This window comes from Tenrec ecaudatus, chromosome 13 (genome assembly GCF_050624435.1).
Source record: "Tenrec ecaudatus isolate mTenEca1 chromosome 13, mTenEca1.hap1, whole genome shotgun sequence".
In the NCBI taxonomy this organism is placed as follows: Eukaryota; Metazoa; Chordata; class Mammalia; order Afrosoricida; family Tenrecidae; genus Tenrec; species Tenrec ecaudatus.
The window spans coordinates 42,588,738-42,614,774 of NC_134542.1; the positions used below are offsets into that span (position 1 = coordinate 42,588,738).

Genomic DNA, 26,037 nt, shown 5'->3' on the forward strand with positions numbered 1-26,037 from the left:
CCCTGCACACAGAACCTTACATACGTGTGGAGGATTGCTAGCCTTCCTTTGCTTTCTAGGTGCTGAGTCACTTGGGGGTGGGGCGGGGGCTTGTGTTTGGTGAGCCTGTTGGGTATCTTCAGCTACCAGTGTGCCCCTGACCATGAGTGAGGCAGAGCGGCAACCGTGCCAGAGAGGTCCTGCAAGCTTGGTTCAGAGGCAGCCTGGGCGAGGGAGACTTGGGACAGACAGCCCAAGGCAGCCGAATCCCAGGAAACCTGAGTGTGGGTTCCTTCAGTGGACATTTTGTGCAGATGCTGAGCCCCAGTGCTGCTGCTGCCACCATGCCTGGCAGCCGTGTCCTCTCCCCCCAAAAGGGAGAGTGCTCATGTGAGCCAATCCATTCTTGAGAACATTCTAATAAAAGGATTTACTCACACACACACACAAAAATCCTGTGATGTCCTTAAGATGCACTGTCGTCATATTAAATATCACATTTGTATAGCAAAGATGACCCTGATCAGTGAATCTAGCTTGCGTTTTGTGAACGATGCACCTCATCAAGATTAATATAATTTTTACATCATTTGTTTATTGATGTGTTGAAACAATGTGTTTTGTTGTTGCTATTTTAATGAACGTTTTATTGTGAATCAGATAAAGGGTTACAGAGCAGATCATTCATTTTACATTTTATTTCAACTCATCCATTTCAGTCCCCTCTGTGTACCCTTCCATTCCTTCCCCGTGGCCCCTGTTTCCATTCCTCCTCTTATCTGAACCCCATCTCCTTGTGGAAATGCTGCCCTTTGGATCCTAAATGGCTAAGCTGAGTGTGAGAACAGGTCTAGCCTGGAGGGGTGACAAGTAGCCACAGTGTTGGGGGTTCTACCAGTCTTCAGCTGACCGTCCTACATCTTGACTTTTAAATGATTTTGAGTTCTGTGCCACCTTTGTCTCCTGCTCTAATCAAGAACCGTGAATGCGATCCTTTTCAGAGCAGTGAGTGGTGTAGTTGGGGGTCATCTACTTCTGGTGCAGTATTGTGGAGACTCTTGCTTGTGTGGTTCAGTAGTACATTGGACTGATGGTTTCCATGTGTCTTTTGATTTATTCACTCTTCTTTCCTCCAGATGGGGAGAGATGAAGTATTGTACCCAGGATGGCTTTTAAGACCCATTTAAGACTCTAGTTTTTTAGGATCCCAGTTTCTACTCCCCAAGGTGTGTGGTAGAACATTGCTTTCATGAGCTAAGTTACGCCAGTTGACATTGGTTTCCCCTGAGATAATCATTCTTAGCTCCCTGGGCCCAGCCACTCATTCCCTCAAGGTGTTTGGCTGTATTGAGGACGGTTTTTAAACTCTGTCCCTTGCACGCACCACAACATTTCTGGGCATATTTTCAGCAAAAGCAATTACACATCTACAAATATCCTCTAACATATATACAGATAACCCGTGTCAAATCTGTACATATTCGTGGGTGTACGCCCACTCTCCTCCTACACCTGTTGGTTTGTATGTTTAAAGCATCTACTCCCAGACCACCACTACTGCGGAATTACATATCCAATTGCTGTTTCCATTTTTACATCTTTTTTTTCTTTAAAAACCATTTTATTGGGAACTAACACATATATTATTTCATTGTTCAATCACATCGGGTATTCTATAATTGCGGACCATTTTTAATTCGTATACTCAGTTCACGTGCATAGATCAGGGGCTCTGAAATCGTTCACTGACCGACAGCAATGACCACTGTATAGCCCCACGCAAGGGGAAAGAGTAACAGAATAGTAGGTGAATGGATACATTGGGTGGTATTAGATATGGGGGAGGATGGGGAGGGAGGGGAAAAGGGGAGCTGATATCAAAGAGTTCAAGAAGAAGGAAAATATTTTGAAACTGATGATGGCAGCAATTGTACAATTATGCTCGATGTAATTGAATTATGAATTGTGATAATATCTGTAAGAACTCCCAATAAAATGATTAAAAAATGGTTCACTGAAGTCCCAAAACAGTAATGTAAATGCTGTGGTTCTTAATGTCATCACAGGGAACGATATCTCTCAGAAAATGTGAAATGTGAATTTGTGTGTGTCTAGATCATGGTGCTCAACCTTTCTAAAGCTGCAACCCTTTCATACAGTTCCTCATGTTGTGGTGACCCCCCCAATCATAAAATTATTTTCGTTGCTACTTTATGACTGTAATTTTGCTACTGTTATGAATCAGGTGACCCCAAAGGGGTCGCGACCCACAGGTTGAGAATCACTGGTCTAGCTAAAGGACATCTGTACATCAAGGCTTCAAACAGGAGTGGAAATTGAAAAGTGCAATTGGAAGTAAGCTGATGAGTCTCAAACGGTTTTTTAATTGGACGTGCTGTCCTTTTGCTCCGAACTCCCGGCCGTTGCCCGTTATAAAACTTTGTCCAATGGTGGCACGAAGCCATGGGTGTTTTGGTGTCATTTTCAAACAAAGCACAGTGGCTTCTCTGTTACGCTGTTGACATTACCCAGACGCGAACCCAGTCCAGCTTTCCTTACCAAACGGATGCATTCGGTTGCTAAAGGCGAGCACCGTTACAAAGTCCGTGCCGCAAAAATAAGTCTGAGTCGTAGTATTGAAGAGCTACTCGGAAAATCAGCTGGAAAGTTTAAGACAAGCGTTATCCTTAGAGAGAAACCAGGAAGCCATTTACAAAAATTCCATTGTCAAATGACCCTGTTGGCAGCTGCGTGCGATTGGTGGCGTGAGTGTGGGAGACTGATTACTAGCAAGCGCTTGCTAGCAGCCATTTCCCTGTGCGGCTGGATGAAGCCACCGATGTCATGCAGAGAATGAATCAGCTTTTGGCTTATGTTCAGGGAGGCGTGCTTGGTGACGCGCTGTTCATTTATCACCGAAAGGCCGTGCTTCCAGCGCAGTCCTTTTTGCTTCGGTTAACCATTATTTGATGTGAAGAAGTTGCTCAGGACACACAGAGCGTGCGTCACACACGCTAAGAACGTGATGGCTGTACGAAGCCAGTGTGCGTGCTGTTCGGTTCACACAGACGGAGTGCCTCTGAATCCCGAGGAGATAAAGTAAATGGTCACCACTGTGATCCCAGTCAGATTGAGTGTGCTCTGCAGCGTACGAGACTGGCTCTCCACCCTGGGACGTGAGAAGTGGCCAGGGGCAGGTGCTCTGTGGTGTAAGATTGAAGCGTTTCTTCATGACACCGATGAGAGGCCACTTGGGCTCACGGTGGACAGAAGGAAGAATTGTTAACAAAGGTAACCGCCTACCACCATCGTAGACGAGGACTTTTATTAACGAGAGAGTGGAATTCCATGTGGGCCATGAAGGATTAATGATGTAATAGCCCCAGGAATGGGCAGACGTTTGAAATCATAAGCAGATTCTCTTCCATTGGGAGTATAAGAACTCAACGTAATCAAACTCTGACCCAGTAAGTTTTGGTGGGGAAGGGGGACATGTGCACACATGGCATTTGTGAGCTTGTAGGTAACGTGGTGGGAGGCACCTTTTATGTGCTGTGTGGACCCCTGGGTGACACGCTTGCCGAGAGGAGGTGGACAGCTATGGAAACTGGAGGCGGCGCTTCTTAGGCTTTTACCTTCCACTTGGCTTGATTTCAGACAAATGGACTTGGTCCTCAAAGCTCTGAGGCCGTGCTAGCCATTGCCCTGTCTAAGCCTGCTGTTGTTAGATGCTGTCGTGTTTGTTCCGACTCATAGGGACCCTGTGTACAACAGAACCAACCACTGCCCTGCCTGCGCCCCCTCACCGCCGGTCCTATTCTCGAGCCCATTGTTGCAGCCGTGCTACCAGTCCATCCTGTGGAGGGCCTTTCCCTTTTTCCCTCCCCTCCACTTGACCAAGCACGCTGCCCTTCGCCAGCGCCGGTCTTTTCTGACAACAGCCCCCAAGTAGCTGAGATGCAGTTTCACCCTCTTGCCTCTGAGGAACATTCTGACTGTACTTCTTCTCCATAGGTTGGTTTGTTCTCTTGGTTGTTCCTGGTATTTTCAGTATCCTTTCCCAGCACCATAATTCAAATGCATCAGTTCTTCAGTCTTCCTTATTCAGGGGCCAACTTTTACATAATTAGGAGGCAATTGAAAATACCATGGCTTGGGTCAGGTGCAACTTTTTCTTTAAAGTGCCCCCTCAAAGTGCTTTCCAACCTTCTAATGAGACCCTGTGCAGCTGATTTAACCAATGCAATGAGTCGTTGGAGCCCTTGAAGGCTGCTTTCATGAATGTTGATTGTGGAGACAAGCAACATCAACCTTTTCTCCATTTATCATGTACCACATTGGTACAGTTGTGGGGATTTTGGTTTTCTTTACATTGAATTGCAATTCATACTGAAGACTGCAATCCTTTAAAATTTTTATTTAAATTGGGGGCTCATACAGCTCTTATAACATTCCATACATCAATTGTATCAAGCACATTTGTACATATGTTTCCATCATTATTTTCAAAATATTTTCTTTCTACTTGAGCCCTTGGTGTCAGCTCCTCTTTTTTCCCTACCCCCTCCGAACCTCGTGACCCCTTGATAAATTATAAATTATTATAATTATTATATTCATGCCTTACACCATCCCTTCACCCTCATTTCTGTTGTTATACCCCTTGTGTATGTGTTATATGTCAATCATTGTGATCAGTACCCCTTTTCTCCCCCTTTCCCTACCCTCAATGTATCACTACGCCCATTATTGTTACTGAGGGGTTTATCTGTCTTGGATTCCGTGTGTCGAGAGCTCTTATCTGCACTAGTTTGGTCTAGCCAGATTTGTAAGGTAGAACTGGGGTCATGATAGTGGGGGACAGGAAGCATTAAAGAGGAATCTTGTATATTTCTTTGGTGGTATAATGCACCCTGGCTGGTTTGTCCCTTCCTTGGGATCCCTCTGTGAGGGGATGTCCAATTGTTACAGGTGGACTTTGGGTCTCCACTCTGACCCCTCTCATTCCCATTGGTATGATTGTTTGTTTTGGGTCTTCTGAAGCCTGATACCTGATCCCGTCAGCACCTCATGACTGCATAGGCTGGGGTGCTTCTTCAACATGGGCTTGTTGCTTCCCTGCTAGATGGCCTCTTGTTTCTCTTCAAGGGCTGCGATCCTTGATCGTCAGGGGCAAGTGCTTCACCTCTTTATCACGTTCAGAAAGCAAGGTTGTGTCTCTGTGTATCAGAAATTGTTAATAAGCCGTCCTCCAATCTTGATGCCACATTCTCCTAGCTTTTCTGATTATTTGCTCAGTAAACCTTTCATGGCCTGTGGAGTCCCTGGGTGATGCGGGCAGGCCCTGGGGATATTTCAGATTTGGTTCCAGGCCATGGCAGTAAATTGAATATTTCAATACATCCAATCACACGCATTTTTAATTTTCCAGCGCATATCAAATTCTGTGCACTCTATATTTTAGTCTAGTACATGTACAGTTTTCAAGTAGTGAACATTGCCAAAGTGTGACACAGAAACCGGAAGTGAACACGTGCTGGTGGGAAAATGACTCCGAAATACCTGCTAGCCACCGCAGCTACACGCCTTCACTTTGTAACAAGCACACTCTCTGTGAAACATAGTATCGTGAGGTCCAGTACAACGAGGGACGCCTATGTGTTCATGTGAACCATCTGGGGTGTGAGTGCAAAGGACATCTAAAGAAGGGATCCTGTAGTGCACTCACCTAACACATGCCAACACACAATATCCAGTTATAGCACACATGGAAATTTAAATGCCTATTTGTCAATAAAAGCCCACCTCCTGTTTTTTCTTTTTTGGCCTTTCATAAAGATGGAGGCCATTTGATCACTGTCTCTTATCTGATAACCATTCTGCAGTGATGGGCAGTCCTCAGTTTTAAGAAAGATGTCACTCATGCATTATTCATTGACCAGACATACAACGAGCGCTGCATGCGGGGCATGCGTCAGCCATCAGACACAGAATTGAGTGAGAGAGCCAGGCAGTAAAGATAGGAAGGAACAAATGGTCAGTAAATACATGCAAAACATAGGTGGCAAACATATTAACATTTGTCCAATAGGGGCTTCTCACCTATTCTGTATATTTGAATTATTTGATAAGCAATAAAAGGAAAGCAAACAAACCCGCCACAGTTGCAAGTACGGTAAGTGCTACGAGTGTAGAATGTGCATCCGTAGGGAATGGGGTGAAACTGAGACTTCCTTTTGATGGTCAGGGAAGCCCTGTCGGGCAGCTCATCCCTGGCCTCTGCGAGAGGGATGAGGGTGATCTGGACTGGGTCCGAAAAGAGTCACAAAATGATGGGGCAAAGAAGGCCTCTCAGAGCACTCTGAGAGACCCGAGAATGCCGGGAGCGCCAGGATGCGCATCCCGACGCAGCTAGCTAGGCAATCATATTGTTGCATATATTTGGAATTTTTATATACACCTTTTCTTCATTTGTTTCTTGGGTCAACATCAGGTGAGGCAAGTAATCCAGGTTAGAATGGTGTCTTAAGAAGCTTGTATTTGCAGGTTAGAATGATGTGTTAAAAGAAGCTTGTATTTGTATGCATTGTTTTGTTTCTGCAGTTGAGAAACAATTATGAAGAATCTGAGAGGCAAATTAATTTAACCTTCTTTTTCTAGAAATCGCTTCCATATTCCTAACAGGTAGTGGTCAAGTTATTAGGAAACAGATCTCATGCCTTGTCCGCTGGTAGGGATTCTGGTGTACTTTAGTTAGGCAGGGGAGCCCTAGTGGAGTAGTTGATTATGGGGTGTGCTGCTACCCAGCAAAGTTAGTAGTTCCAAACCGTGGAGAGGCTGGTGGGGTTCCAGCTGCCCATCTTGTAGTCAGGAGTCCTACGCAGAACCCATGACATCACCAGGGCGCCTTCTTGTGCACTAAAGCAAGATTAAATAAGAACTGCCTCCATCTGTTCCGACTCACCTACCCTTAGGATGGGACCTTGTTTGTTATCCAGGGACTGCCTGTAGAGACTTCCATCATATCCCCTCCAACCTACCTGTCTGCAGAATATGATATTCCTATTATTGAAGGAAGAAGTCCAAGTTGCGCTGAAAGCATTATCGAGAAACAGAACTCTAGGAATTAATGGAATACCAGCTGAAATGTTTCAATAACCTAATGCAATGCTGGAAGCACTCACTCCTCTTGGCCAAGACATTTTGAAGGTAGCTACCTGGCCAACCCACTGGAAGAGATCCATATTTGTGCCTATTCCAAAGAAAGGCGAGCCAACAGAATTCAGAAACTATTGAACAATAATATTAATATCACATGCAAGTGAAATTTTGCTGAGGATGATTTTAAAACTGGACGGAGCAGTACATCAATAGGTAGCTGCCCGAGATTCAAGCTGGATTCAGAAGAGGACAGGGAATGCGGTATCTCATTGCTGATGGATCTTGGCCGAAAGCACAGAAAATCAGAAGATGTTTACTTGTGTTTTATTGATTGTGTAAAGCTATTAAAGTGTGTGCATCATAATAAATTTCCAGAACACTTACATTGTGTTCACCCAGAACCTGTACACAAACTAAGAGGAAATTATCCTAACAGACCAAGGAGCTATTGCGTGGTTTGAAATCAGGAAAGATGTGTATCCAAGCGGTCTCCTCTCTCTATGCCTAGTTAATCTTCATACTGAGCAAATAATCCGGATTATGTGAAGGAAAATGTGGTATCAGGATTGGAGGAAGTCTCATTAACAGCTACAGTTTGCAGGTGACTCAATTTGAAGTCCTTTCTGATGAAGCTCCAAGACTGCAGCCTTCAGTGTGGATTATAGCTCAATATAAAGAAAACCAAGACCAGTAAACAACATCATGGAAACGGGAGAAAAGATTAAAGTTGTCAAGGATTTCATCTTGTTTAGTCCCCGATCAATGCTCCTGGAAGTAGCAGCCAAAGGACCAAACAGTATGCTCTATTGGGCTGATCTGCGGCACAAGATCTCTCTAAATTGTTAAGAGAAAGAAAGAAAAAAAACAAAACACAGCAAAGATGTCCCTTTGAGGACTGAGATGTGCTTGACCCACCCAAGCCATGGTGTTTTCAGTTCCCTCATCTGCAAGTGAAAGTTGGACAGTGAATAAGGAAGACCAAAGAAGAATTGATGCATTTGGCAAGGAACATTGAAAGTACCGTGGACTAGAAGAGAAACAAACAAATGTCTCTGCATATATTGAAACTTGGCTCACGCCACTGTCTGATGCCCTGTATTGATCACATAGTGTCAGTATTGATACACAATGACTGAAGGAACCACGTGTTTCTCCCTCATGGACCACTACGAAAGGTTATTACTTCTAAGATCCAATATTAAGTTGGCACAGGATGCCAAAAGACTAACACTTATGTACGTTCTAAATGACAGAGTGTGATATTCTGGAGGTCTAATTCATCCAGAGAATTGTTATTTCTGAAATCCCCTTCTTTTGTAAGACTTCTGTGTTGTTGAGATCCATCGAGTCGATTCTGCATCATCATGACCGTATAGGATGCAGTAGCACTGCTTCAGAGGACTCTCTAGGTTACTGATCTTTACTGGAGCGGGTCACCTGGTCGCTTCTCCTGGGGAGTGGCTGGTGGGTTCCCATTGCTGACCTTTCCAGTACCCTCCAGACATTTAACCATTGCACCCCCAGGACTCCCTGTAACTCTTGTAGATCTTTGTTATTCAGTGTGGCTCACAGACTAGCAGCATCGCATCATCTGATAGCTTGTTAGAAATGAAGAGTCTCAGACCTTTCGGCAGACCCATTGAATCGGAATCGGAATTTAAACAGATCCTCAGAGGTATGCACCGTAACGTTTGAGAAACATTGTTCTGGTTCACCAAAATTCAGTAATTTAGGAGGAGTCCTTTTCTTAAAACAGTAGTGAGCCTGGAAATGAAAACTGCATCGGTCCATGGATGAAGTGCACTGTACTTTCTCCTTTGTGCCGGACGTGATGTTAGCTCATATGCTTTGGTGACCTGATTTACAATCCATGGTCTCCAAAGAATCTTAGCAACTAAACTGGTGCGTGAAGAGACCTTAGATACCTAACAGAATTAAATTAAGGTTCTCTAGAATTCTTAAAATTGACTGTTGTTCTAAGAGATTAGATATGCCAGTTTTCCAGGAAAAGTCAGAAATGGAAATTTTCTCATGTCTTCTCATTTTCAAAAGTGGAAAACTGATTAAAACATTTTAATAAAACATGCTGCTGCCCCAACCAAATAAAATTTCAAGTTAGATTTGTGAATATGGTGAAGTCAAGAACATTGTGAGTTCTGAGGTTTCTGGCTGGGTTCTCTAGAGAAGCAGAAAACAATGATGCGTTTATGAGTAGCTTATAGAACGATACTTATATCAAGAAACCACTCATTCTGTTGCAGAAACGGGTTAGTCCATTCTGGTTCAGGTCTGAGAGTCAGATGGTAAACTGGGGGTCTTTCCTAACCCCTGTAACTGCAGGGGCTGCTTCATAGAAGAAGCCATCAGAGAATTGTCAGATCATATCATGGGAGATGCTGGTTCAGCCAGGCTGGCATAAAACCTGACTGTCACAAGAAGATAGCCAGCCATTGTGGTAGATTCCATGTAATTTGTATGCTTATGATATTCTAAAGGGATAGACTAAATGATACTCTCCTAGTCTTAAAAATAGAACCACTTTATTTTATAAATAAAGAAATGGGACACTACAGAATTAAGTGACTTTCCATGTTTGCAGTTATTTCTTTTAATACAGATGCAGTACTTTTGGGACCATGCAAAGCAAACTACAGAGGACAGTGAGATGCCTGCTCCTTAAAAGGCATTTGGATCCTCTGTCCATCTTAATGCTAGCATAAGCCCCTAGTGGCCTTGTTCACACTTGGGACACATGGCCAGGGTAGACCAGTCTCTAGAAAAGCATATCCTGTTTGGTTAAGAAGGGGGTTAGGAAAAACGAGGGAACCCCTGCAGCGATGCATTGACGCTATAGTTACAATAACGGACTAGGAAGCTGAGTGTCCTGAAGGTGATGCAGGACTGGGCCAATGCCCTATTTCTGCTCCGTGTAGTCGTCCTGCCAACTCAACAGCAGCTGAGACCAGTCCAGACCCCCTCCTTTCCACGTGTTTTCCTGTGTGATAGCTAGTATGATGGTCACAGATTGCATGAGGGGCTTCAAAAAGTTCACGGAAAATTCTTCTTTCTTATTGGAGCCCCATTGAAGTATAGTTGTTATTCACACTTGGCGGAGAAGAAACCACGCCCGGTATGCTTTTGTGACTGCTGCTAGATCATGCAGCTAATTGGTAATAGGTAGTCCATCCTAATTCATCCTCTCATTTGGGACCCGTCTGAGTATGGTAGTTACACGGAGACCCAGTGCCCTTGGCAGTGTGGGGCCCAGGGTTATTTCAGCGACAGAGCTGATGTCATCTTGTCTCCATATTTGTAATGTGAATCCTTTCATATCAAGCACAGCAGGAAGATAAGGACTATGATAAAATGAGGTCTTCAAAGGGGAAACAAGGCTGTGGTGATGCAGTGGGTCAAGCAATGGACTGCAAATCATAAGGTCAGGGGGAGTTTAACATTTAACATTCCCCTCTCCCCGCCCCCCAGCCAGTCTGTGGGAGGAAGATGATGTAGTTTGCTTCCATACAGATTTACAGTCTCAAAACCCTATGGAATTTTTGACTCTGTCCATGGGGCCACTGTGAGTTGGCGTCCATTCGATGGTAGTGGGCAGTTAGGGTCACTGAGTTGGCGTCCACTCGATGGCAGTGGGTAGTAAGGGTTACTGAGTTGGCATCCACTCGATGGCAGTGGCTAGTAAGGGTCACGGAGTTGGGATCTACTCGATGGCGGTGGGTAGTAAGGGTCACTGCGTTGGCGTCCACTCGATGGCAGTGAGTAGTAAGGGTCACTGAGTTGGCGTCCACTCGATGGCGGTGGGTAGTAAGGGTCACTGAGTTGGCGTCCACTCAATGGCAGTGAGTAGTAAGGGTCACTGAGTTGGCGTCCACTCGATGGCAGTGGGTAGTTAGGGCTACTGAGTTGGCGTCCACTCGATGGCAGTGAGTAGTAAGGGTCACTGAGTTGGCGTCCACTCGATGGCGGTGGGTAGTAAGGGTCACTGAGTTGGCGTCCACTCAATGGCAGTGGGTAGTAAGGGTCACTGAGTTGGCGTCCACTCGATGGCGGTGGGTAGTAAGGGTCACTGAGTTGGCGTCCACTCGATGGCGGTGGGTAGTAAGGGTCACTGCGTTGGCGTCCACTCGATGGCAGTGGCTAGTAAGGGTCACGGAGTTGGGATCTACTCGATGGCGGTGGGTAGTAAGGGTCACTGAGTTGGCGTCCACTCGATGGCGGTGGGTAGTAAGGGTCACTGAGTTGGCATCCACTCAATGGCAGTGGGTAGTAAGGGTCACTGAGTTGGTGTCCACTCGATGGCGGTGGGTAGTAAGGGTCACTGCGTTGGCCTCCACTCGATGGCAGTGAGTAGTAAGGGTCACTGAGTTGGCGTCCACTCGATGGCGGTGGGTAGTAAGGGTCACTGTGAGTTGGCGTCCACTCGATGGCAGTGGGTAGTAAGGAAAGCAATATGTATGCTTAATAGACCAGAAGGAGCTACAAAAGCATCATGTGGAAAAAGTAGACAGAAGGCATTTCTTGGATAGTTTTTAGTGTTTATCCAGAAGTTTGACATTTCAGAGTTTTTTTATTTCTATTTTAGGTTTTTGCCCAGTGCTTTTTAAGCTCCTTGTTTTCTTCCATGTAATCGTATTCATGCGTCCAGTCTCCGTTGCGCAGTAGGTGGCAGTGGGTGAAAGAAGCACTGTGAGTTTTACATTGGGCAGCACTGTCTGGGGTGCTTTTAGACCCCAGCTTTCCTGTGCTGGGATGACAGAGATAGCCGCTGCCATATCATAGAGAATTGTTACATGTGGACGAGGGGCTTTCACACAGCTTATGGAAGAATGGAACTCAAGGGGAACGGCATTTCCCCGTGAACTTGATGAAGCCCCTCCTGCACGTGTACGTGAATGTGTGTCGTCTGTGTACATGTGAGCCCCAGGGGCACACGGGGGAGGCTCTCTGGTGCCGATGGGAAGATCAGTGGCTGGAACTCACCAGCACCCCGGCGAGGAAGCGCGGCGGCATCCTGCTTGTCTCGGGATTTGCGGCAGCCCCATGGGACAGCAGTGCTCTGTCCGGGGCGTTCCTATGATTTGGAGTCCATGCTGCAGAAACAGGGTGGGGATGCAAGTACACGAGAACTGCCTTAAACATTGTGAGAAAAAAATCCATTGTTTTTTAGTCCATTTCCCACAAACTCTTAAAGCCTTGGTGTGTGTGTGTGTGTGTGTGTGATTAAGGACTTTCTTTTAAATTTTTGAAGAGAAATACACATGCAACTTGACCTTGGATGCAGTTACACACTTATCTAACAGATCTTTAGATACATTTGGAAATAAAAAGTGAGAACAAGTGGAGCAAACTAGGAAAACTCTACTTGCAACAGTTCAGTGGTTCTAGAGGAAGTAAGTTTGAAATCGTTGCAGTTAGTAATTGCCGTATTTTTAGGTATGCATAACAAGAGTAAAAGATTTACTAGGCAATTGAGATATATAAGATTGAAAAATGTTTCTACTAAGCTTGAAGACTTAACATTTTCCATTTCTGCGTTTCCAGAATGTAAGACTGTTTAGTGGTTTCAGTTTAAATCTCGCGGAGGGTGAGCGAGATAAAACTGTAACTGCTTTATTAAGATACCCTGTTACTGACCAGGAAGCCTATGGTTTGTGCCAACGCATGGAGCTAGTTTCAGAGCTTTGTGAAATTAGCCCATATCAAGGTTAGCTACCTAATCAAGTTGTGTGAATACTCTGAGATGATGGAGGCATCCCATTGTGGCATTTTCCATTTACTTCCCTTAGAGCATGGTGCAGGATTCTGAAATCACGTGACCTGGCTTGTCCTCCAGGTTATTCAGATGGCAGTTTGTTAAGTGCTTTTTTGTGACGAGCAGAGGTCACCAGTTGAGAACCCTTTCCATCCAGTAATATCCAGTTTCATGTTACTTAGCATCCGTCCACTGAACTGACGTCTCATAGGTTAGCTTTAGGTAACAAATGTCACCTCACTTCTGGTACCCAGTTCTGTTGTAACTTAGCATGAATCAGGATGCTGACAGTCATTGTTGTGTGCTATCTAGTGGGTTCTCACTCATACTGACCCTGTAGGTCAGAGTAGATTTTCCCTATAGAGTTTCCTAGCATGTACCGTATATACCCGTGTATAAGCTGAGTTTTTCAGCACATCTTTAATGCAGCTTTTGTGGTAAAATTAGGTGCCTGACTGATAAGCAGGTTGTCTTATGCTCGAGTGTATAGGTAATCTCTTTAGGAGCAATTTGTCAGGTTTTTTCTCTCACAGAGGGACTGGTGGACTGAAACCTGTGACCTTCTTTCAGCAGTTGATCGCTTAGCCATGGTCCATCTGGACTCCTTTGCTGTAATAGACACTACCTCAGAACACAGTGACCCAGTAAGACCAGAGCTTATTTCTATTTTAAATTGCTGCTAATATTTTTATGTTACTTGTTCTTGATGTAGAGAGGTAGTTCCGACGGTCTTTGCTGCTCAAAGTGGTAACTCAGGGTCTCTTAACATTTTTTTCTTTGTACCAGTGTCACTGTTCTGCCATCACTTAGTGTGTGGCCGTCATCGGCATGCTGATGTTGCCGCAGTTCTTCCTCCAGGGGTCCTCCAGCCGGTGAGAGCGCGGCTGCACCATCGCTCCCAGCTGCTCCCATTTCATGCTTTGAACTTAGTCTCATGACCACGTTTGTTCTGAGACGGGCGACAGATGTATTCTCCAGCTGGGTGGCCAACAGCTCTGTTCTTACAGAAGAGGGAGAAGCCAGATTTGGGGAAACACAAAGCAGTCTACCATAGCTTTAATTGGTAAATTAAACCTGAATTTTTGTTCCATTATCTTTAAAGTAGTAATAATAAGAGTATCTACCTACCTTAAACTGTGCTTTTAGGGTTAGATGGAGAAATACATATAAATTATTTACAGTCTCTTGTATGTAAAATATTCACAATCAATGTTAGCTTTTAACTCAAGATACATTTCCAATGCCAAGGAAATATATATTTTCCTTCCTTTTCTTTAACATTTAAAGAATTCGTAAGCAATGCTTATTTTGCTTTAAGGAAATTGTACTATTTAAGGTACTATAAGGCACTAAACTAAATATGTAGAGACCATAAATGTTCTAGGGGCATAGTATCTAGGCTTTTTTTTTAACCTTTCAAAAAATATTATTGATGGCACAACCTTTTGTGGGATTTCTTTGAATGGCTTTATGTAGATAAATGTAAGTAGGTTTTGAGGTAAGTAGCCCATTAGAGTAATTCAATTTCACTTGCAAAATTTTCAGTTAGTTTTTTTCTCTTAAAATGGGTCATTGCTAGAGGCAGTTCATATATTTGGCAAGATATTCTTAGCATATGGATTTGCTGTAGAAGTGAGAATTCTGAGAGGCCTGTGTAATTTTTAAAGATTGTTTTCCTGATATTTGACTGGAGGGAATAAACTATAAAACCTCTCACTAAAAACTAACTTAAAAAAAAGCTAGAACTTCAGTTTTTTCATTTAAAATTTTAAACATATCTAGAAATAGAGAGAACTGACTTACTATTTTAAATGCCTGAATTTGAAAGTAGGGACTGGAATGTAAGCGCGTGGTTATTTGTGCTCTGGATTATTCACCCTCAGTCCTTAGACGGAAACCTGCCAGAGCCAGCTCTCGATGGGGCTGCCTGTGTCCCCTTTGCGCACATTCCGGCTCTTTCAGGTTTTGCGGCATGTTGAAATATTTGCATACATTACATACATGTTGAAATATTTGCCTGTAATCTCGCTTAGCCAATGATTACTATTTTTGAGTAAAGATATATGTAACTATTTACATTCACTCCTTTATCTAAGTCCCACCTGTTACCTGTCAAAGATCACTGCAGAGTTTTGACAGCATTTCTGAGCAGGCCCGTGATTCGTAAGGAGCAAACAATGATAATTGACTAGGAAGATACGGAGGGAGCTTCTTTAGCTTGAAATGTCACGTTAATTTGGTGAAACCAGAGTCTACAAAGTCAGGTTTATCAAGGTTATAAACACTGGAGCATTTTCCTTGGGAATGTGTTGCGAAGAGCGGAAGCAACCTTTAAATCTGTTTATGCATTAATTCCCTACTTTCTTTGCTGATCAGAACATCAAAAAAAAAAAAAAAAGCAAGAGCAAGAACACATGAAATGTTATTTTCCCCCTGGATTTCTGAAGTATGTTCATGTGTTGCATAAGAATCCGCTCTTGGTTTGCTCTTTCTTGGGCAAAGTGCCAAAAGAGTATGCGTGCCATCTGCTCTGTCAGCATCAATTTTAGATGAAATCTCCCAAATTTAGGTTGCATTCTTGCTGTTTAAACTTGGGACTTTGGGAACTTGCTCTCTTGATGTCTGAAATAGCTCCTGACTTGTTTTGTGGGTGAGTCTTTAGATGGAACGAGAAAGAGATGAGGCTGCCACCGTCACCGACCTTGTAACAGGTAGGTAGGTTAGACTTCGTTGCTGATCTTTCGGCTCTGATTAAGTTGCCCTGTGAAGAAATGATTGGACTGCTTGCCTCAGAAAATTGAAAATTAAACTATAGCAATATTGTATGTATGCCTATGTAGATCTTGGGGAAATAAGAACTGCCACACACATAGAGATATGTACACCCATGTTCATTGCAGCACTATTCACAGTAGCCAAAGATAGATGCAGCTTACATGCCCATCAGTGGAAGAACGGAGAAGCAAACTGTGGTATGCACACATATGGACTACTAAACCATGTTAAAGAATAATGAATCTGGGAAGCATCTCATGACATGGATAAACCTGGAGGACATTATGCTGAGTGAATTAAGTCAACCATAAAAGATACAGCGTCTGGGGTCTTAAAGGCTTGAAGATAAACAAGCAGCCATCTAGCTCAGAAGCAACAAAGCTCACATGGAAGAAGCACACCAGCTGGTGCGATCACCAGGTGTTGAAGGGATCAGGTATCAGGCATCATCAGAACAAAAAATCTTACCATAGTGAATGAGGTGGGGAGTGTGGAGTAGAGACCCAAAGCTCATTTGTAGGCCACTGGACACCCCCTTAAGAAGGGTCTCGGGGAAGAGATGAGCCAGTCAGGGTGCGATGTAGCTATGATGAAAAATACAACTTTTCTCTAGTGCCTAAATGCTTCCTCCCCCTCACCCCAACCCATCATGATCCCAATTCTACCTTGCAAGTCTGGCTAGACCAGACGATATACACTGGTACAGATAGGAACTGGAAACACAGGGAATCCAGGGCAGATGATCCCTTCAGGACCAGTGGTGAGAGTGGTGATACTGGGAGGCTAGAGGGAGGGTGGGTTGGACAGGGAGAACAGATTAAAAGGATCTACATGTGACCTTCTCCCTGGGGGACGGACAACAGAAGAGTGGGCAAAGGGAGACATCGGACAGGGAAAGATATGGCAAAATAATAATTTATAAATTATCAAGGGTTCATGAGGAAGGGAGGAGTGGGGAGGGCAGGGGAAAATGAGGACCTGATGCCAGCGGCTTAAGTGGAGAGCAAATGTTTTGAGAATGATGAGGGCAATGAATGTACAGATGTGCTTTACACAATTGATGTATGTATGGATTGTGTTAAGAGTTGTATGAGCCCCTAATTAAAATAAACAAAACCAAAAAACAAAGTCTGGGAGGACAACAACAACAACAAAAGAACAAGAAAGAAGATGTTCCCCCCCCCCAAAAAAAAGAAAGAACAAATCTTGTATGAGAAAACTATTTTTAACAATCGAAGAAAAATTCTTCGATGGCTACCAGGGGTTGGAAGGAAAGACATGTTTTGATGTGGCTGAAGAGGAGGCCACTGTGCAACAGCACAGCATACAATAAGGAAGGAGAGGAAGACACTCACTGCGAGGAGCTGAAGAGTCAAAGGTAGCGAGGGTAGATCTGGTTAGATACAGTCTTGTAATGACAGTGATCTATGGGTGGATGCGTGGATGCGCATGCAGGCTGAGCAAGTGTGGGAGGGAGCGTGGGAGTGTGCCCACAAGTAGATGTGACAGAGAATATGACAATTTACCTGTGCTGCACATACACCCGATAATGTGGTGGAGCACACAGGGACAAAGTTATGAAAACTAAGACAAAACCGAAGACCTTGAGTCCCGAGATCTGGTGGTTCAGCACCATGGTTTGGGGGACACCAATGTCAATGGACATAACCTAGTGCACAAAGACAATTCGACTTTCATGAGGGCTGAATAGGGTCTTAAAATCAGGTAAGCAGCCATCTAAGGTGCACCAATTGGTATTTGCGTATTCTGAGGAAACAAGAGTGAAGAAATGGAAAATGTGTGGAAGCATTTAGGCTAGTGGTCAAATAGACCACATGACTTTCAGTTTCTCCCACTCTGAGGGCAGAACTTGACAGTGCCCGGCTACTTCTACCAAATGTTCTGAAAGGGATCCCATGAGAAGGTCCTGGATAGAGTGGGAAAATGTGGAACAGAACCCCAAATCCTAACAGAGATCAGGTTGATTGGTTGGACAGGGAAGTGTCAGAACTCCCAAGAGCATGGCCATTAGGCACTCTTCAGTCCTGGAACGGAATTTAGCCCCCAGAAAGAACACCTGCACTCGGAGGCGCACACTCCTTAGAATATTCAACCTTTGAGGTCCAGGGGGCAGCACTTACTCCAGGACAAAGTTCAGAAAGCTTAGGGAAGAAGGAGGAACACAAATGGGAAGCACAGGGTGGGATAAATTATGTTACATTGTGGGATTGCAATCAATGACATGAAAAATCATATAAATGATTGAATAGAAAACCGATCTTCTCTACCCAATTCACAATAAAACTTGGAAAATTAAAAGAAATATAAATTAGCACTCTAACTGTAATGCATCGTCTTTATTCTGTTCATTAAACTTAGGTTTGATGTCCTATTTCTTTTAATTTTTTTTTCAAAAACTTTTTTGATCATTTTATTGGGGGCTCATACAACTCTTAACACAATCCATATGTACATCAATTGTATAAAGCACATTTGTACAGTCATTACTCATCATTTCCAAAACATGTGCTCTCCACCTAAGCCCCTGGCTCCTCATGAACCCTTGATAATATTATTTTGTCATATCTTACATTGTCCGATGTCTCCCTTCACCTATTTTTCTGTTGTTCGTCCCCCAGAAAGGAGGTTATATGTAGATCCTTATAATCATTTCCCCCTTTCTACCCCACCTTCTCTCCACCCTCCCGGTATCACCACTCTCACCACTGGTCCTGAAGGGATTATCTGCCTTGGATTCCCTGTGTTTCCAGTTCCTATCTGTGTCAGTGTATATCGTCTGGTCTAGCCAGACTTGCAAGGTAGAATTGGGATCATGATGGGGGAGGGTGGGGGAGGGAGAGGAACCATTTAGGAACTAGAGGAAAGTTGCATGTTTCATTGTTGCTACACTGCACTCTGACTGGCTCGTCTCCTCCCTGTGGCCCTTCTGTAAGGGGATGTCCAGTTGCCTAAAGATGGGCTTTGGGTCCCCACTCCGCACTTTCCCTCATTCACAATGATATGATTTTTTGTTCTTTGATGCCTGATACCTCATCTCTTTGACACCTCATGATCACAGGCTGGTGTGCTTCTTCCATGTGGACTTTGTTGCTTCTGAGCTAGATGGCCACTTGTTTACCTCCAAGCTTTTAAGACCCCAAACACTTTATCTTTTGATAGCCAGGCACCATCAGCTTTATTCACCACATTTGCTTATGCACCCATTTGTCTTCAGTGATTGTATCGGGGAGGTAGGCACACATGATATGATTTTTTTATTCTTTGATGCCTGGTCCTATTTTATTTTTACTGTGATTTATCTAGATTTGGGTTATCGAATACATAGTTTAGAGATTACTGACCTTCCCACCAAATTCCAAGGATAAATTATTAGAGTTATCTACAATGATGGCATGAGGGTGAGGAGCGTAAGCTTTTATGGATAATGACAAGTTAAGAGAAAACAAGAGGACATATATACTAATGGATGTTTAAATTTAAAAACACCTTCCTTTACCTTTTAATTTAAAAAGTTTTCAAATTGCAAAAAATTTTAAAGAAAAAGAAGCACTAATGATCGTCATCGAGATCAATTGCTCACATTCTATTGCATTTGGCTATATATCTACATATATGCATAGTTTTCCTCAGTCTTTTGAAAATAAGTTGTCAATATCATGACATAATATCCCCAAATATTTCTTATTTGCTAAGAATAAGGGTATTCTCCTGTCACCCCAATATTATTACTGCCGTTGAACCTAAGAAAATGAACAATTCCATAATATCACCTCATTTACATATAAATTATCCCACAACCTTTATATTTTTGGGGAATCCAGAACTCAATACTATGTGTTATTACATTTGATAATTGTTTTTTAGTGTCTTTGAATCTAGAGCACTCCTCCCACCGTTTCTTTTAGGGCATTGATTGTTAGGAAGAGTCCAGACAGACTATTGTAGAATGCTTCACTTTCTGGATTTGTTTACCTGTTTTGTAGTTTTTAGATTCAGATTAAACATGTTTGTCACCCCAGAAGGTGTGTGCCTGACTGTGGAGTGGGGTCACTGGATAAGTGGTGAATGTCATATAGTCTCTCTGAGTCAGTGGGTTTATTTTGAACTGTAACTCTCCCATATAAAAGAACAATATATATATATATATATGATTAGTAGGTTATCTGTGGATTAGCACTTGGGATCATATGAATGTCTGGTTCCCTAATAACCTTTCACCAAGTTCTTGTAACATTCATTAGTGATTCTTGCCTGGCTCAGTTATCACAGTGATACTTGCAGTTTCTTTCATTTTTCGTCGTTGTCCAAGAACTTCCTTCACTTCTTTTTATTGTAGATTCCTAGATATCTTATTCATTATTAATTTGTTTCCAATATTGTGCTTTCCACGGCATAACTAGTCTTACATCTGGCCCCTGGGTTCTCTTTCAAGCAAGTTGAGAAGGCCTATGGACATAATTCCTGCGGTCTTTCTTCCTTTTTAAAAAGATGAACGTAGCATAGGGTATTTACTGTTACCACATCAGTAGAGCATGCCCTCTACCAAAACAAGCCTTGTGGAGACTCTTAATACTTGTTGGCTAATTTCTGCCCTGCAAACATTCAGCAATTACAATTTAATCTATGGATGAAAGGGGATTGTTTACTACAGTTGTTTCAAATCTTAAAATCTCTCAGTGAAGACCCATTTGACACCAGCATTGAGATCCCTGGCCCACATCCTCTTCTGGATGCAGCCTGAGCCGCTGCCAGCTCCCTGTCTATGGACTGTGGCAGCCCTTGTTGGATCATCTTCAGCAGAATTTTATTTGCCTGTGATATTCATGCTATTGTTCCATAATTTGAACATTCTGCTGGGCCACTTGGCTTTGGAATGGGTACAAAGATGGGTCTCTTGCAGTCAGTTAGCCAAGTAGCTGTGTTTCAAATTACTTGGCGTAGGTAAGTATTTCCAGTGCTTCCTCAGTTTGTTGAAACATTTCAGTTGGTATTCTAACAATTCCTGGAGCCTTGTTTTTGGCTAATGCTTTCAGTGCAGCTTGAACTTCTTACTCCAGCAACATTGGTTCTTGCTCATACGCTATCTCTTGAATTAGTTGAATGTGGACTAGTTCTTTTTGATAGAGCAATTCTGTGTGTTCTTTCTGCCATAGGGACTGTGTGTTCTTTCCATCATATTTTGATGCTTCCTCCATCATTGAATAAATTTCCCATAAAATCTGTCAACATTGCAACTTGAAGTTTGAATTTTTTTTGAAATGTTTTGGATTGTGATAAGAATTGTATGAGCCCCTAATAAAATGATTTTTAAAAAAAGACAGGAGCTCTTCGCCGTCTTCCCCGGCCCTCTGCTGCCGCAGCCATGAGGGTCGAGCTGTGCAGCTTCAGTGGCTACAAGATTTACCCCGGGCACGGGCGGCGCTACGCCAGGACCGACGGAAAGGTTTTCCAGTTTCTGAATGCAAAATGCGAGTCGGCATTCCTTTCCAAGAGGAACCCTCGGCAGATCAACTGGACTGTCCTGTACAGGAGGAAGCACAAGAAGGGGCAGTCGGAAGAAATTCAAAAGAAAAGAACCCGCCGTGCAGTCAAATTCCAGAGGGCCATCACTGGTGCGTCTCTTGCTGATATCATGGCCAAGAGGAATCAGAAGCCTGGGGTTAGAAAGGCCCAGCGAGAACAGGCCATCAGGGCTGCCAAGGAAGCAAAAAAGGCAAAGCAAGCTTCTAAAAAGACAGCAATGGCTGCTACTAAGGCCCCCACCAAGGCGGCACCTAAGCAAAAGATTGTGAAGCCCGTGAAAGTGTCTGCTCCCCGGGTTGGTGGAAAACGCTAAGTCGGCAGCAGAGACTTTCTAATAAAGATGCAGCTATTAAAAAAAAAAAGACAGGAAAGAAAGAAAAGATTAAAGAGGATGTCAGAAGAGACGAAACTTGCTCTTAATCAGAGAGTAACTAAAGTAAATAGAAGATATGAGGAAGTTTTACTAAACAGTTGAACAGAAATTTTCAAAAGGCAGCTTAAGAAGACAAAGACAAATAGTATGAAATGTACAAAGACCTAGAGATAGAAAACCAAAAAGGAAGAAGGTCAGCATATCTTAAACCTGTGGTCTTTCAATATTTCCTTGAGCAAATGAATGCAGATCTGGGATTTATCTCACCTGTATTTTGTCCTTGGGGGTGACACTCTGGAATTTTTGTTATATGTTTTTCACTTTTTCAGTATATGAAACCCAGGGTTGGTGAACCTGTGGAGTCAGCGAGTAGAGTAAGGGTCTCTTGGGTGGGGTGGGTGGGTATATAAGAGGGAGTGGTGGTAAGAGGGAGCGGATGTCAAGGAGGTTGAGAATGAACAGAATGTTTGGAGACTGACTGGCAGCAACGGGACAATACTGCCTGATGTTATTGAGCTCTGGAACGATATGATATCTGTATTAGTTCCCCCCAAAATACAATGGTTATTTTGCATATCATGTGACTAAAGGCATATTTATTTTGTACTAAAGTAAATAAAGCTATTTTAGCCGTTTGTCACAATTAAATTAATCTGCTTTGGTCATCAAGTGTTTGACAGTAATCTCTCCCTTTTCTGCAGTTGCAGTGAGATGTGCGTAACTTGATTTATTGAACATCATAAGCATATCAGGAGCCTAGTGTTTGGCGAGTTTCTCAAAGCTGATTCTATTCCGATCTAGGCTTCAGAATAAAAAACAACACCAAACAAAAAACCCCTCCTGAGTCCTGTCCCCTGCGAGCTCCCTGGTGTTAAGTATATAGGCAGCCAGGTTCCCTACAACAAGACTTAGAGGTAGGCCTTCTGGGCTTCTGCTCCTGTCTTCTCCAGAACAGTGTGGGAATATAGCAGCCTGCGGAGGCTTTCTAGTGCTCCTTTCCAGTCTCTAGCTCCGATTGTAAATGGGGAAAGCCTCTGTTCTCCACCATCCCGTTCACCTTCATTTTCTAGTGTCAGCCTCTCTTTATCCATTTAGGCATTGAAATGACCACGGAAGACAGTTTAAATAAATAAACAAACCAGACAAAGAAGATGCAGTTGCATTTTGAGTCCTAGGGCCTAACAGAGGAATTAGTGCAAAATATGCCAAATGGAATCCCACTGTTAAAAAGTTCTGATTTAAGTAGTTTTACTTAAATACCTGCAAGAATTTCAGTTTCCTTCAACGTCAGTTGTGCTGTTTTCAGTTTCCTTGAAGGTTGGGAGGATAGGAAAGAGGGGCTGTGAACGGCCCTCTGACTGAACTGCCATCCTGCCCCCGATCAGTAGGCACTGGGCATTGCGTGGGAGCCTTTGACGGTGGCATTGCTTCCCGGTGAGTTGGTTTTGATTCACCGTGACCCTGGAGGGCAGAGTAGAATGGCCCCATAGGGTTCCCAAGGGTGTCAATGTTGGCAGAAGCAGACTGTTATATTTTTCTCCCATGGAGCAGCTGATGGGACGCAATCTTTGGCCTTTTGGTTAGCAGCCAGGTGCTTAACTACCGTTAACACCAGGGCTCCCAACTGGCGAATCTACTCCGCACATTTTCTTTGAGCTGGATTTCGTCATTCTTGGCTGCAGGAGTGTTATAAGAGACTCAGTGGAACAGACTTGTGGGAAATCTAGGTGTTCTGTGTAAAGCATTGCCGTAACCCACCATTCCAATAAATTCGTAAGAAAGAAAAAGTATTTGGTATAACTTAATTGTTAGTGAAACCAGACTGTTTTCTGGTGAAAGCCTCTTTGTATTTCCCTTAAGTTCCCCCAAACCAGTCATTTCAGAGTTTTATAGGCCAGGAAATTAAGCTTGATATTCAGAATCTCCCCTTCCTCCTGACTTGTTTATTGTCTGTCTGTCCTCGGTAGTTGGGTGTTGGCTGTGCTTCCAAGTAAAGTGAACCTCTGATCTAGAAGTCATTGTAAGGGCATCCCCTCCTCATCAATAAAGTATTGCAATTGTAAAGAAAAAATTAAAAAATATATTTTTAGTTGATCACAGATGAAATAAACATCGTCCACCAAACCAACAACGATGAAGATGTTGCTGATTCTGTCTCCTGAGGTCCCTGGAGTGGTGACACCCAGAAGTCTGCCAGTGGGAGTCCATCCACTGGAACCCTGGAAGAAACAGGCCTGCCTTCTGCATAGTCCGCTGAGAAGCAAGCACTATGAAATCGATCTGCTCTGTAACACGTGGTATCTCCAAAATCACAAACCAAACACAACATCAACAGCAAAACTCGGGTTTCCTGGGGCAGGATCTCAATCAGGAAACAGCGCTCGGCCCCGAGGGATGTCCCCGGCAGCATCAGCGGTACCTGGATGCTCATTAGTAGTGCCGATCCTAGGCCCTCCTCCAGCCCTGCTGAGTCAGGGGCTGCATTTGCCTCGGGCTCCAGGTGACTCTGCACACTTCAGGTTTGCGAGCTCTGGGACGCATCTCTGTGAGACCGTCAGTTGGGTGATGGAGCCTCATCTTCTGAAGAATCTGTAGATAGCTAAATAGCACAGGTAGGAAAATCCTTTCTGAGCAGAAGGCTTTCAAGTGTTTATTACAAACTGGTGGCTCACGACTATTGTTAGATACTGACCTTCCCCCATTGCTATTCTGAGATTTCAGTGGATATTTCCCAAAATACCCAGCTTACTATTTTTAAAAAGTGAGACATTCTCCCAGTCATAGGCAACGTGTTAAAGCCTTGCCTTCTTTTTCAACTTCTTTATATGTTCTTTGTGTTGTAATGCCAGATGGTGACAGTTTTGAAGTCATGCTTCAGCGTGTAAGGAAGAGCTCCACCAACAAAGCCTTAGTTGTCCAGGCCCCCGTCGCACTGTGATTCTGTGGGGTCTCTTTGGCCCCATGAACACTGTAGGGCTGGGACTGAGCTGTGGATTTACTGTGTAACCCTGTGAGGTAGTGATGAGTCAAACTCTTCATGTTAGCAACTCACCTTAACTCGGCCTTGGCCTCAGGAATGTTCATCCCTCGTTTTCTAGATAGCTGAGGTGATGGTAAAGACATTGAACTCCCTGCCCCCATGTTGTATGAAAGGTGTGTCAGGTTCCTAAATTTCACAAAACTTACTGTTCTTCCTCTTGGAGATTTTGAAAAAGGTGACAGAAACTCCACTGAGTCACCGTGGGTGCGTTCATAGGTACCTGTGTGTGAGCACCCACGTCACAATTCCAGTCACTGAGTGTTTCCCTTAGTGTGTGTTTCAGTCAGGGTTGAATTTCTTTAGTGTTCAAAATCCTTATCACTCAGCAACTATATTTAGTTTCAATTCTAACTCACCAAAGTGCCATTGGGGGAAGAAAGAAGGATTCAACCGCATCATTGTGATAATGTGTTTGTTGTACATGGTGTGATTTAACTTGAACTCTGCTCATGATCAGTTAGGATGATTGATAAGTGAATGTTGGAAGCAGGAGGAAAAAAATCCCGTACTTTTCTATATTTCTTAAATTCCATGTTTCTTATGAGAAATGCAAGTTGATGCGTCCTAAAATAAGACTTAAGAAACAAGAAAATTCCTGTATACTTAATGTAAGAATAATGTATTCTCTAGATTTAATTTGCATTTGCCTTATTCATTGAAAATGAAGTTTTAGGCAATTAACCAAAATAAAGCAATTTTTACTGCTGTTACTGTCAGTGTGAGATTCTTAGGTATAAAGGAACCAGCAAGTTGCAAATATGTATCTCTGACACTTTATACACGTTCAAGCCACAAGGCCGCCTCCGCCCCTCCCGTAGCTCTCGGCTTTCTACTCCTGTAAAGGTTTCCAGTTTGGGAACCACACGGGCACTCTGTCCTATAGGGTTGCTAAGAGTTGGAATCGACTTGATCAAAGTGAGGGTTTTTTGGGGGGGTTTATAACTCTTACTTAGATTGTTTAAGATTGAGTGACTAAAGCCAAATTATGTTTCACTTATGCTTGAATTATCAGCTGTAAAATACAGTAAAGGATAAGTGAAAAATAAATGAAAATTCATTGTGCTGTCGATGCCGACTATGACTATTAAAGACGGGCAGACGAAATTACTTCTTGCTCAGAAACAACATTGTTAGGATGGAACACGCCGGGCAGTGTGGCCTTCTGTTGTGCATTGGGTAGCTATGAATTGGACCTGACCTGACAGCACCTAACAACATCGTCAGGAGTGATGTTTTTGATTTTATATAAATAAAGCCCAAGTAAGTCTGCAATCTCTGCATGTAATATTTATCACCTTTAAAACTATTGAAGTTTCCTGACAGGCCAGACTTCTTGAAGGACTACATTTGATTTCATGTGAGTCTCCATAATGGATGTATTAGGCTTAATGTTTGAAT

The 26,037-nt window shown here is 43.4% G+C and overlaps 2 protein-coding genes across 2 annotated transcripts in view; both read left to right on the forward strand.

Moving 5' to 3' along the window:
* Positions 1 to 26,037, forward strand: part of HECW2 (HECT, C2 and WW domain containing E3 ubiquitin protein ligase 2) — a 431,089-nt gene that overhangs the window by 10,015 nt on the left and 395,037 nt on the right. The window lies entirely within an intron of this gene.
* On the forward strand, positions 21,048 to 21,566 carry LOC142423862 (large ribosomal subunit protein eL24-like). The gene has a single exon (XM_075528989.1). It carries the CDS (start codon positions 21,066 to 21,068, stop codon positions 21,537 to 21,539), a length of 474 nt encoding a protein of 157 aa, XP_075385104.1. The 5' UTR covers positions 21,048 to 21,065; the 3' UTR covers positions 21,540 to 21,566.